The sequence below is a fragment of the Python bivittatus genome, unplaced genomic scaffold (genome assembly GCF_059951505.1).
Source record: "Python bivittatus isolate LINGU-HERP-01145 unplaced genomic scaffold, Pbiv_v1 ctg000690_np1212, whole genome shotgun sequence".
Lineage (NCBI taxonomy): Eukaryota > Metazoa > Chordata > Lepidosauria > Squamata > Pythonidae > Python > Python bivittatus.
The window spans coordinates 16,619,152-16,633,589 of NW_028277096.1; the positions used below are offsets into that span (position 1 = coordinate 16,619,152).

Consider the following 14,438-nt stretch of genomic DNA (forward strand, 5'->3'; position numbering starts at 1 on the left):
TGTGTGGATCACAACAAACTGTGGCAAATTCTTAAAGAGATGGGAGTACCAGACCACCTTACCTGTCTCCTGAGAAATCTGTATGCGGGCCAAGAAGCAACAGTTAGAACCGGTCATGGAACAACCGATTGGTTCAAAATAGGGAAAGGTGTACGACAAGGCTGTATACTGTCACCCTGCTTATTTAACCTATATGCAGAGTACATCATGAGAAATGCCAGGCTGGAAGAATCACAAGCCGGAATTAAGATTGCAGGGAGAATCATCAACAACCTCAGATATGCGGACGATACCACCCTAATGGCAGAAAGTGAAGAAGAACTAAAGAGCCTCTTGATGAGGGTGAAAGAGGAGAGTGCGAAAGCTGGCTTGAAACTCAACATTAAAAAAACTAAGATCATGGCATCTGGACCCATCAATTCCTGGCAAATAGAAGGGGTAGAAATGGAAGCAGTAACAGACTTCATTTATTTGGGCTCCAAGATCACCGCAGACGGAGACTGCAGGCATGAAATTAAAAGACGCTTGCTCCTTGGGAGGAAAGCTATGGCAAGCCTAGATAGCATATTAAAAAGCAGAGATGTCACCTTGCCGACAAAGATCCGCATAGTCAAAGCTATGGTTTTTCCAGTAGTAATGTATGGCTGAGAGAGCTGGACCATAAAGAAGGCTGAGCGCTGAAGAATTGATGCCTTTGAACTGTGGTGCTGGAGAAGACTCTTGAGAGTCCCCTGGACTGCTAGGAGGTCAAACCAGTCAATCTTAAAGGAAATCAACCCTGATTGCTCATTGGAAGGATCGATAATGAAGCTCAAGCTCAGATACTTTGGTCACCTAATGCGAAGAGAGATCTCTTTGGAGAAGACCCTGATGCTGGGAAAGACTGAAGGCAAAAGGAGAAGAGGACCGCAGAGGATGAGATGGTTAGATAGCATCACTGAAACAATGAGCATGAGCAAACTCAGGGAGGCAGTGAAGAACAGGAAGGCCTGGCGCAATATGGTTCATGGGGTCATGAAGAGTCGGACACGACTTAACGACTAAACAACAACCTGTGTGGATCCTCACTCCCAACTATACTTGTCCTAACACAAGCTATATTTTAGTGACATCCCACAGCCAGAGAAATAGTCAGCATTATTTTTTAAAAAGTCATCACACCAGCTGTTTCATCCAGAGCAAAATTTTATTCATTTAGAGAAACTCTAAAATATTCAGAATTTCATTAGCATAGAATGTTCTTTTTCAAACTTTCCCCCCCTCTCAACAGTTGGATAAACTAATACAGAACTCGTTAACACTAACCATTTTTAAATTAAATTAATAGCCATTTCGGAAGACAAACTTAGTTGATAGAAAATATTTATATATTTATATATTTATATATAGGTGTGTGTATTTACTGTACAAAGTTTACATTTAGAAAGGAAAAAAAAGTAAAATTTCACCAATATTACAGACTTAAAATTTACGTACATGGTTTAAGGTGTAACTAGGGAGACTCTTAATGTACAGATGTGCTTCCCTTTAAAAAAAAAAACATCAAAAAGACACAATCTCACAGTGCTAATTCACGTTCTTACAATCACCATGAAAAGAGTAGTTAACAAACGCTAGCACAGATTTATTTATTTATTTTTGGCCATGCAATACGCCTTCCCCCTTAGATGGGGGAAAAGTGCTAAAGACCCATTCCTCACTTGCTGGCAGATCTGGAGTCCCTGGATTTATACCAATGTAAACAGAGGTGGTTCATGAGAGCAGAACCTGCGCCTCTGCCTTGAAAGCAGAGGGGATCAGTTGTTTTAGGGCTGGGGACCACACTTAGTTTGGGGTGCCACGTGACCCAGGACAAAGGAATTCAGTGGAGCAAGTACATAACCTTAACTTAATTAGATTCACATTACAACAATTACAACTGGTATGAGTCCTCTCCATTTTGTAATTTTCCCTTCTGGCACATTAAAAAAGAATTGTGAGTTGCGGGCAACTTTTCTAAGGTCCTGGCAGGCAAAGACAGAGATGGCGTTAGGTTATTCCGCTTGCTCAAAAGAATTACACTTTTGTATTGATCAAATTCAGTGTTTTTAAAGGGTAAATGCAAAGAAAAACCAGGCCAAAGTCATGGAGGTCTAAATTACAAATGCCTATTAGCCACAGTAGCGTCATAGCTGGTACATAAAGAGAGTGTCAAGCCCACATGGAAGCAGATGTTGAGAATAACAAGGGAGGCCTCTCATCCTGCATCTCTCATAATCAAAGAGAAGCACGTGGTCTGAAAGCTGGACACGGTGAATCTTAGTCTGATCCAGCAAGACTCTTTCGAAAAAACAAGGATAATAGGAGCTATGAGGAGGAAGAGGAGGAGCTGGTAGGAGTAATGTGCTGCAGGGATTCTGAATCATGTAAGGTGAAGCTGGCTTTCTGATCAAAGCTTTCATTTTGAACAAAGATACATTTCTAGTTGCCTCCAGTTTTGTGCCCAAGTGAGCAAAATAAAAAGGTCCAACAAGCGCATGGGAACAAGCCCATGCAAAATGCAAAAAAAGAGGAGAGGAGAGGAGAAAAGGAAAAGGGAAAGGGAAAGGGAAAGGGAAAGGAAAGGAGAAAACTGAACCAGGATTTAAGATGTATCTATCCGGGTTTGTACTGCTGCTTTGAGAATGTAAGAAAACACCAGCTAGTAAATTCCTTATAGCAGCCTTCCAGATGTTGTAGAACTACAGTTCCCATGAGCCCTAGCCAAACTAGTCGGTGGTTGGGGTGATTAGAAATATAATCTAACAGCTGAACAATGCACACCCGTGTGTGCACATATACACAATCTCTCTCTCTTCCTCCCTCCTAAGATAAATTTGCCAAATGCAACTTTCTCATTTTTTTTTAAACCATATCAGTTTAATAAATACATCAAATGAATGAAATTACTGGACAGGGAAAATATTCACTGCTTTTGAAAAGCTTATGAAACAGATCTGTGCAAAATCTCAAGAAGAAAAATAAGACAGATGTAAATATACCTAACATTATAGTATACGGGGAAAACAGGACTGTAAAACAGTTCCTAGTTTTTCTCTGGTGGAGCATATAATCTAAGCCAGTGTTTTTCAAAGTTGGCCACTTTACAATGTATGGACTTCAAGTTCCAGAATTCCCCAGCCAGCATGCTGGGTGGGGAATTCTGGGAGTTGAAGTCCAACACATCTTAAAGTGGCCAACTTTGAAAAACACTGATCTAAGCCAAGTGAATCAAGTTGTAACCCACATATAGTCCCCATACATATAATGTATGTACATTATATTGTACATACATGCTACCCCCTTTCCTAACCAAATGGCTGGAGCAATGGGTCTCCGATACTAACAGCTGCCTCCAGAGGATGGTGTACAGTGTCACAATTGGACTGAGCCCATAATATCACCAGCAAATAACCCATCTAATAACACCATTCCAATTTCCATTCTCCATGCTTCATTGATCACTTGAGAGAGGTGGAAAAAGAACATTTATACCACTTATATCGCTTCCAGACCCCATTCTATGTTTCTGGAAAAAACAGAATGTTAAATCTAAAAAATGTTTTGGAAAAAAGGAGAGAAGAGAAAATGCTGTACCCAACAATCTAAGATTTGGGCCTAGAATAAACTAAATACTCAGCTTAATATTTATTGTGTTCATAAAAAGGGCAGCTTTGAATAACCAGTGCTTCAACATTCTGTGACAAGGGAGCAGGACTATGTTACTCCAAAAGTGGTTGAACAGACTGTAATCACTCTTTTCAAGAGGCCAGGATGATGGGATCTAGAGTCTAACGATACCTGGAGGGTACAGGTTTCTCTACTCATGCCTTAAGGTGAAGCAGTTGTTACACAGGAGAAGCTAGTGGCTGTGCAGGAGTGTGCAAGAATTGCACACATGTACACACACGACTACCTCAACCCCCATCCCATCCCTGCCCTCTGAAATTGGAGGAACTGTGATTCCAACCTGCAGCAGATAAATGGTGATTTATACACCTGAAAGGAAATTAGAAGACTGGGCGCCTGGGATGGGAGATCACAAAGAAAGGGATTGGGTAGTTAAAAAGATTCCAGAAGTCAAGGGTAAGCCATTTTCACTTTCTTGCAAAGAAAATGACATGGATGCACGTGACCACCAGGAGCCAAACACAGTCTGAGGGGTTCTTTACCTTTTATCCCTCCAAGATGTCCCCCACCCAAATGAAAAGTCCGCTTTCAAATATTTTCAGCTACAGTCTTCGCTTCTAAGCCAATTTTTCCTAACCGGGTGCTTGTTGGGTGTTTTAGGCTGTGCCGTTCAGAGGCCCTCGACAGGACTAAAGTTAAGATGGCAATTGTCAGACGTATAGCCACATCCCATCTCAGGTCTCCAGATAAGATGGCTGTGTGACATATCCTATATTTCACGCTCACCCAGAACCCAGTTCAATTTGGCAGCTTCAGAGATTCATACACAATCTCTTACCCAGCAGGATTATAATATTTTCAAACTGCACCGTGGCAGGGAAGGTTGGAGAAAGGGGCCCACAGTTTTCCAAGCTGGCAATGGTCTTTGGAGGTGCTGAAGCAGCGCCTTGCAGACAGCCGAGATCCAGCATACAGATGCTACCCCCCCACCCCAAGGCCTGTCAAAACCTTCCAGCAGGAGGGTTAGGGTTTTATTATTTTTATAAATAACTCAAGGCGGCAAACAGATCTAATCCTCCTTCCTCTTCCTATTTTCCCTCCAACAACCCTGTGAGGTGGGTTGGGTTGAGAGTGAGGGACTGGCCCAAAGTCACCCAGCCGGCTCTCATGCCTGAGGCAGGACTAGAACTCACCGTCTCCTGCTTTCTAGCCTGGGGGCTTCACCACTGGACCAAACTGGCTCTTTACCGACAAAACCCAGATTTGTAACCGTACGGTTTAAATAGTGCCCAAATCATTTGACAGAAGAACAGTGAAAGTGAAAATGTTTGTTTGTTTTTTAAAAAAACACCTTTTTTATCACATTTATTATCAACCATTAACTCACAGAGAAAAAAGTCATCCAAATGTAAACATTTCAGAAACGAAGCCAGACTTAAGCAGATACATCAAACATCCATATTGCTAGGGCAGCGTGGGTGCGGTCTCACCATCTTCTCCTTCCATAACGTGGGGATTCTCTGTTTAAGATCGCAAACAGGTTTTCCCGGGCGTGTGAACGGCACAGAGAGAAAACGCGAGCAAAGGACCATTAAAACACAGCAAGCTATATCTTTTGATTACTGGATTCCAGATCTCCCAGAGCAAATCGTTCAAACCGGATGACCATTTTGCTACTGTTAAGGCTGAAGAGGAAGAGGAGGAGAAGAAATGGGGGGGGGGAGGAAAGGAACAGTTAGCAGGTACATGTTAAGTCCTATTGCAAATTGAAATGCTATGAACAAACTGGTTTTAGTTTCCAACACAGAAAGCAAGAAGTTGAAGCTTTCTTGCAGGGAATGTATGCGCACTCCATGTGTTTTCTTTTTGAACAACTGGGGACTTTCTTCCATGACATTTTCTCACAGAAAAATAATTTTCAGGATAAGAGAACCTTGTTCACACCCCTCTCCTATAAGCAGGGTCGCTCTAGACTATTGAGTGTCTTGGGGAACTGATCTTGACCAAGGTCGTCTTGAGGTCTTGACCATTGACCAAGGAAATCAGCAGAGGAAAGAGGTCCCAGATCTGGCCATGGCAGGACAGGTATGATTATCATATATAAGCTGCAAAACTTGTACATATATATATATGTGTGTGTATGTGTGTGTGTGTATACACACACACACACACATATACACACACTTTTTCACTTTTATGTTAAAGCACTTTTATGTATTTTTTTCCCTTTCTTTGGATGGATGGATGGATGGGTTTTATATATATATCCTGCAAAATGTCAGATGACCACTAGATGGCAGCAACGATGGCAGCAAAGGGTTTCTGCATCTCCTTGCTGCCCTCTAGCAGTCACCTAGATTCCTGCAGCTCCGATACGAAAATGCTTTTTAGGAGACTCTGAATAGATGCCACTTGGAACAGGGGATGTTCAATATTGGCCAGCAAACCTCATATCGCTCATATCACTGATGGGCACCAACCTAATCAGGTTTCAGACAGGAAACTTTCCTAGCCCACCCTGGTGATACTGGGATTGTGACCTGGGACTGTTGGCATAAAAATGACGTGCTCCATCGCTGAACTCAAGCGGTTCGGAAGCGCAGGGCCAGGAACATAGAGCAACAGGGAAGACAGGAAATATTGTATGGACAAGATGGAAACAGGGATAGAAAAACACGGAAAGTATGGGGATGGTGCTGCCAACTAGATTTAGTTAGATTTCCTTTTCTTTCCTCTTCTACCTTTTATTTCTTTGGCCCGCTACTTCTTTTTCTGCTCTTGATTATAACTTCGTTCATCATGAATGGGAATAGTGTGATGGGCATTATCTATGGGCCATGTTTAAATATGAGCACAGGAAAGGATTTTATATTTAGCTGGACAGTTCTGGTGTGCCCCTTTGCTCACTCTTATCTGTGAAAAAATGTACCCTGGCTGCTTGGATGGCCAAGAGGAATGAAACCCAGGACCCTCTAGCTGTCAGAGTTTGGGCCTTTCTGTCTGAGTTTCCTTATGGAAGAAAAGCTGGAATTGGAAGACCCTGAATCCCTTGGGCTCTAAGCCACCGTATCACCCACTCAGCTCCTTCTGCAACAGATGGGCCAAATGGGTGTACTCATTCGCTCCACTGCTTTCTGCTATGAGAAGATTCCCATGGAGGAGAAATGCCATGGGTGAAACTGGAACCGTCGAAACATTTAGGCTGTAATGGTATCCCTGCTTGCTTTAAAACAGACATAAACAGGATTGCATTGTAAATCAGTAAAATGACTTCGTGTTAAAATTTCCCATTCAACTGTTGCCCCCATTTCAACTGGACAGCCATTTAAAAATGTTCTTGCTTTTAATACAAATAATAATGCAAACAGCACGATCTTCAAAAAGCATTCCTCTTCCCCCCCACCCCCTTTTTCATGCAGCAACGCTTCTTCCATGTACAGAAAGGCAGAATATATGTTAAAGTGATAAACAAGAAAGGTGTACAATATCTAAAAGACAACGGAACAGATGCCACTTCCTTCGAAACATGCAAAGGTTCACCACTTGGACACAGTGAAAAATTAGCCAACTTGACGCTTGTTACAATCACTCATCATCTGTTCAGAGTTTTAAGAGTTAGTCTTAATTCTTCTCCTGGGCGGGTAGGGGAAAAATGTGTACATTTATAGTTAGCCCCACTGGAGCTGTTATGGAAGAATCAACACAGGTTTTTAATGTCTCTCTTGCTGGACAGTCAAAATACACACTATAGTACAAGATGTCTTTATTTTAAAACTCCCCTACAAAAGACAAGCACACGTTGCTGTTAGGATTTTGTGTTTTGTTTTTGCTTACACCTTGCAGACAAGGCTGGTGGCAGGAGTGCAGAGAGCGCGCGCTGTGGGGTGGGACTGGACAGGGTGGGCTGCTCCAAGGAGAGGCCACCAGCAAGGGGATTGCATCCGGCTGAACGAGCTTGCAAGAGTGGAAGGACTCATCCGGTTCAGTGTTAGTGAGAGGCAGAGTTCTTACAGGCAGGTTATTTCATCAAACGAGCAGCCCACACCGAGAAAAGAGGCGGGACAGAAGGAGGAGCCGTTAGCAGCATCAGGGGCACTCAGGGGTTAAAAACAGAAAGCGGGTGCACACGCTCGTGCGCACAAGAGCAGAGTGACTCTCCGAGCTGCTGGATAGATTAGACACAAGTGCTCATGCAAGGGGAAATTCAGCGATTGCACCAGTAGCTACAACCTGCAAGAGAGAAAGTAGAAGGAAGGAGACACACAGAAGGGAACAGAGTTAGTCCACAGTTAAAAAGGTCTTTCAAGAGCAAAGGTCAGAAGCACAGAAGAAAGAGGCTTGTGTGTTTAGCCACTCGCACTCACTTTCCTAACTGAACTGATCCCACAGAAATATGGGTCTGGGAGAGTCTGAGGTTTTCTATCTCTCTGGGCAAGAGGCTGGGCTAGAAGACCTCTAAGGTCCCTTTGGATATTATCATCATTATTTGAGCTTAGGATTCTATGAAAGATCCTGATGAAAGAGGAGTCCATGCCTCTCAGATATTCCCAACATCTCTGAACCCTCAAGGCGGTGGAGAAGATTTTCAACTAGGAACCAGTGGCTGGGTTCACATCTCAGACTAAACTAGGGTTTGGCGAATGAGCCAAACTCGGCTGTATGCAGAGCCATAAACTATGGTTTGTAAACCTGGACAGCTAGATTCACGTAATATACCCCATCGAGGAAGCCACATGTAACGAGTGAACCCAGATACGGTTTCTCTGGTGTGAAATGATGGGAAGCTGAGAAGCAAGGAGACTCCAGCTGGTGAATGATGTTTCGGGGGGGGAAGAGATGGGGGAGTGAGGTCCATGTTTCTCACATGCCATCAGATGCCCACAGCATTCATGGACAGGATGGGAAAAAGGGATTAAGACAGATACCCCTGCTGCTTGCATTTTGGCTAAGAGGGTTTCTGTCTAGACTTTAGGGGTATCCACAGGGTGGTCCCTCGTTTGTTATGAGCATTGCACGTAAACCTGTTAGGCTTCTTCATGAGACTGATGGACTTTTACTCCCCTGCTGGCCAAATGGTCTGCCTTGCAGTTTGATTTGCTCACTAAGACCTGTGGTTTCATCAGCGTAGCTTTGTTCCTACTTTACATACATGGATTATGATGGGAACTGCAGTAGGTACCCTGAATTTCATTTCTCTCTAATCTCCCCCTGCTGTGTACGTGTGCATAGGTATCTTACTAACAATTCAGCCACCGATGAATTTTGACCACAAGAGCTCTGAGCAAAAAAAGCAGAACAGAAAATTTCAGAATGCAAAAAAAGAAAAAGAAAAGCACTAAAACGTTCAGAAAAATGTTTAAAACAATAAAAAAAAAACCCACAGTGCTTGAACACTGTATTTATAGTCTGCTAATAATATTAAGGGCTTAAAGTGTTTTAAGTCTGTGCTTGTTATAAAGTCTTATTTATCCGAAACATAGAGCTTCTTTCTATTAAATGTTCCTTTCTTCTTTTTCCTACAGGTCTCTCTTGCTGCTATTTTTGATTTTTTAATTTTTGATCCCCTTTGTTCATTCATCAGTGGATGAAGTTTGGGGCTCCTCCCTCCCTCCCTCCCTTCCTTCCTTCCTTCCTTCCTTTTTTCCCTGAACTGTCACTATTGGTATAATAAATTTATCTTTAAATGGCACAAGATTTATCAGAAATTTTTGTTTAGGCACAGTCAAGCCCACACTGAGAACAACTGAAAGTGAAAGAAAGAGCAATTGGGGTGGGGGAGGAGAAGGAGGAGGCAGATTTAATGTCAGATGATACTATAATGTTTTTAAAGAAGTCCCACTTGATTCAATGGCCACTTCATTTGGTAAACACACACAGGGCTTCCCCATTAGTATGTTATCCTGAATATGGAGCTGTCTACCAATCCTGCTGTCCCAGGAGCATGGCTTATTTGTTCTTCAACCAACAGCCTAATTACCTGCAATTTCTGGAAATTGGCAACACAAGGACAGGGCAATACGTACTCAGCTGATTTCCAGAAGTGTCCCGGGTGAGAGAGCCTCCGGTTGAGCTTTGGCAATTTTTCAAGCATCTCCATCAAGAGGGTGAAGCTGGGCCGCTCTGCGACATCAAAAGACCAACACGCCGAGAGGATTTCCTAAAAGATGACATCATCTTTTCAAAAAAATTAACCAACAGCATCCTTGGAGAACAAAACCATTTGTTTAAGAAGAGCCCAAATTGTACAAAGTTTAAAAACAGCCTGGGTTAACTGGAAGCTGCCCCGATAAGTTGCACTATGACATCTATAATCCCTTGTGGTAATGGAGTTGTAGTCCAAGCTGTCAGTCTGCGGAAAGCTACTTCCAAGAGCTGCTCTTACGGGGAGTGCAGAGAGATGGAGCCTCAAACCAGCCTGGGCTTGGGAGGAACTGTAAAGCCAAAGACTAGACCTCGAGTTTTTCCAGACTGAAGTTGAGTCTCAGACTACAGACCTCAGGCTCAGTCATGTCCATGACTGCAGCCATGAATTGGGTGCAGAAAATATGGCCCCCAATTGCACATGAATTAAGCATATCTGTGGTTGCACCTCCAAAGGTCTTCCTGTATAATCTATCATCAGCTGCAGGGGGTGGTACATTGACTTGGGCCCCTGCGAGGGGAAGGGGAGGTTCAGAAATCAGGCTGGCCCTGCCATTAGGCAGAGTGAAGTAGCTGTCCTGGGGAACTGGGTGGGATGAAACAGGAGAACATATTGCGAGTTATTTTAAAAGAGGATGAAGTACTATATGTGCCACCTTGAGTTCCTGAATGAAATGTGGGATATAAACCAAATCAACCCAAAGGAACCATATTTTGATGCCCAAGGAAAGGCTCCTGGGGGTTTGAGTTCTTAAATTCAAGCCCCACCCCTCCAAGTGACCCAAAGGCAGCATGTGTAAATGGGAAATATACCCCTTCCTCTGTGGCCCCAGGCAGCCCCTAGTTGGGGCTGACCATGCTGAGAAATGCCCTGGTCTTTCTGCCAAAACAACAGATCCAAGATTCCCTGGTTCAAACTCTTGGAGGCCATGGGGTAGAGTTTGGCCAAGAGGGCAGAGCCCACTTCTACTTACACCGACTTCTTTCCCCAGGCTACTCGCTTGCAGGACGTGCTTCATTCCTTCGCCACTTCCAATCTGCCAGATCAAGGCCTCCGCTGGCTGGCTCTGAAAGGGCCACTCTCTGGCCTGGAGCTCGTACCACACGGTCCTGAGAGACAAAGCAGTTCCAAGGTCAAGTTCAGCAATGCTGACAGCCATGCCATCAAATGGGCATTCATTCATTCATTCATTCATTCATTCATTCATTCATTCATTCATTCATTCATTCATTCATTCATTCATTCATTCTCCTTTAGCTTGCTCAAACTCAATGGAAACTTCTGGACTGTATGAGTTGTCAGCCAGTGGAGCAGACCACCACACATGAAGTAGCAAGTTCTTTGCTAGAGGTCTTCAAATATCAGCTGGAAGATTAATTCTCATAGGAGGAAACGCCATGTTTGCCACCTGAGCTTCTGTACAAAAGGTGGGATATAAATAAATAAAATGCCAGGGCAACCTGGTGAATTCTATACTTTTAAGTTTTTGGCTGACAGAATCCTGAAGGTGACCCAAGCTGTTGCAAAATACTGCTTTTACACTCATTTAAGCCTGCAATAAAGTCACCTGCTTACAAAAGAAAGTTTTTTAGGCATCTAGGTGTTACCATAGCATGGTACCTGAGGTGGAGCTGAACTAATATACTTACTTATGTATGTATTTTCTTTTAAGATTCTATGGATTTTGATCTAAAACTGTAATAAAGTAGGATCATTGCTGTATGTCCTATAGTTGAGTTGTTGTTATTATTGATATGATTTATATTTATTACTTTATATTTGAGTCAAAGCATCCACTGGCAATCAGGGACTCTTTTTCATTAAATACACAATATTCACCCACCCTGTATGTGTAAGAATTCATGAGGTATTCAAGCTTAAACAAGAACAACCCAAAGAGATCTGCATATGCCTAGTCATTTGATCTCAGGCAGTAGCACAAAACTAGATTCTTCATCAAGGATCTAAGTAGACTGCATCATATACTATGACAATAACTGGATTCCCATAAAACACTGGACAACAAGCTATCCAATAGTCTACCTTTGAAGACTGTAGGTTCTCCAACTCTGAAGGTTTTTAAGAAGAGGGTAGACCACCACCTCTCAAGGATTGTTTACACGTTGCAGAGGATTGGACTAGATGTAGCCACTTCCAACTCTACAATTTATGATGCTGTGATTTACCCCTATTTTAGCTTTATGTAGCATGTTGTGCAAATGCTACCAGTGATCCTATGTACCTGAACTCCTTAATCTTAGTCCAATACATTATGGTAGTCTCCTCAGTTTGGCATCTTAAAATTGAGTTATCTACCATTCTCTGAAAAAATGTCATGCTGGCTAGGGTTGTTGGGAGTTGTAGTCCAAAACATCCATTGGGAATGTTGTTTAAATAGCTGGAGGTAAACTTTGGGAACCAGAATGCCAAGAGCAATGAATCAAAGATACACCCCTCCCTCCATTTTTAAAGGTAATAATTTGGGAGGAAAATTAGTCTTCCTGCTATGTAATTCATGATTGTGTATAACACAGTATGCCTTTTTAGTGCAGAACACGGGGTGTCACCAAAGCATTGACTGTGTTTCTCTTCCAACCTTCTCTAGCAGAGTTCCAAATAACCTATATGGGGTTTTCAGATTGTCTCCCTTCCAAGCCTGCTTAACTTTTGCCAGATGGCCACACCACGGTTTTTCCAGAACGGCAGGATATCTTTGCTGACCTTGAGAAGAAGCACCTGCTATGACCTTTTCTCATTCTTACCCAAAAGCATAGACATCAGCAGCTTTGGAGAAGGGCAGCTTATCTTCATCTTTTCCAGGAGCCATTTCACGCACGATCTCAGGAGCCAGGTAGCACAGCCAGTCATGGGGCAATTTCAGTTCATTTTCACGCCTGGTATCAGAAAGGAGGAGATGAAAACAGGGGTCGGCTGCAGGTAGAGCTGGCGGAATTCAGGTGGGCTTGAACCAAGTCAGCAAAGACCCTGGTTCCCAAGTAGGTAATCGCTCCACCAACAAAATGATTCTTTACTATCTTAAACTATATGGATTTCTGCATATTTCTGGAATTGAAAAAAATTAATTTTGATTTTGGAGCTTTGGTTTGTTGGCATACTGTTCCTAATGAGGAACAAAGCAGGTCCTGCAAGTCTGTGCAGATCTGCATCATGCTTCGCATCCACCAGGCCCCATGGCTTGCCAACTTTCCTTCCCCCTTCTAGTGCTGGCCCACCTTGCGTGTTACCACCCCTAGGCTCCATCTACCAGGAATTACTTTTCTGTAGGGACAAAGAAGAGATGTCTGCAGGCTGATGCAACTGCCACAACCCCATGGTAAAACCCACACTTTTGAATGCAAAAATCCTAGGTCCAATCTTTAGTTTAAAACAATGGGGGGGGGGGGAGAAGATCTATTGAAGACTCTTCCTCACCCATGCAAATGACCCATTTAACTAACTAACTAAGGAGACATGGTTTAGCCACCCAGTCATCTTTGGCTATCTCCCACTTGTTCACCTTTTCCCTTGTTAACATGTGAACAGCTTACTGGGGAGCGAGATGATGTCCTAGAAAGGGAGGACCTCTGTGGGAGTGCCCATCTCCCTTGCCTCGTAGTGAAAAAGGGGAACAAATGGGGAGGGGGTAAATAAGGCTCTCTTAAGCCTCTCCATAACAACACTGACTCAAATCTTGTCGCCATGGATTTTTTTAATCCTTTGCTGTCACTGATCAGTCCAGAACCAAAAAGATCCATCTCATTGGCAGACCAGCCATCAAGTGTTGATGGCATAGAACAGGAAGTCCAATGAGGGAAGGACCAGATGGCCAGGCCAACTGTAGTGTGGAAACACTGGACAATATTCTGACCAGTCATACGTTTGCTTGCTAAGGTCCTTGGCAGTAAACATTAACCCAACGTAGCCTCTACCACTTTCATTTCTGAACTCCAAGTCTTAGAAAACTAATTCTCATAGTGAATTTTAGCCCTACAAGGAAAACCAGGTATGTTCCATTCAGACATAAGCACTTTGACTGCAACTCCACACAGCTTTACTTGGATCTGTAATTGAAGGGCGTGGATCCCACTGAATTCAACACGAGGGTTCAGAACAAGAGCCCACAATCTTTGCATTGAATCAGTGGCACTTAAGGCAGTCCTTATTTTGTGCAAATAATGAGCCTTGAAATACAGTAGGCTGCTTTTGACCAAAAAGGGTGATAAAGAACAAGCGTATCTTGTTCTGTCTTAGTAGCCAGTCTGGGAACCAAACAAACAAGAGAAAAATGTGGCTCATTGGCTTACTAAAATTCCTACATGGCCGTGCCAAACCGGTGAAGAGTCAAAAACAAGCATGACTTAAAAGCTCTAAAATTAGCTGCATGTCATAGAGAATTTAAAATGCGTGACTCGTTGCATATCACACAAGTTAATCAGCATTTTATTTTTGTTGGAATAAAGTGGCTTTCCAGTAATAAAATGGCCAAATAGATCAGACAAAAAACAATACAGGTAGCCCTCGCTTAATGACTGTTCATTTAATGATGGTTCAAAGTTACGGCAGCCTTGGAAAAAGCACTTTACGACCTGTAGTTGCACTTATGACTGTCTCAAACCATCACACGACCACCCTGCAGTCATGTGATTGC

General features: G+C 43.0%; 1 protein-coding gene across 1 annotated transcript in view; it reads right to left on the minus strand.

The window, feature by feature from the left end:
* Nucleotides 1–1,173: 1,173 nt before the first annotated feature.
* The window catches only part of KSR1 (kinase suppressor of ras 1), a 138,005-nt gene continuing 124,740 nt past the window's right edge, over nt 1,174–14,438 (minus strand). Inside the window, exons 16-19 of the mRNA XM_088152570.1 lie at nt 12,553–12,684; nt 10,764–10,899; nt 9,672–9,805; nt 1,174–5,333 (exon numbers count right to left, since the gene is read on the minus strand). Coding sequence (XP_088008696.1) covers nt 5,255–5,333; nt 9,672–9,805; nt 10,764–10,899; nt 12,553–12,684 — 481 coding nt within the window. The 3' untranslated portion in view covers nt 1,174–5,254. The remainder of the gene's footprint in view (nt 5,334–9,671; nt 9,806–10,763; nt 10,900–12,552; nt 12,685–14,438) is intronic.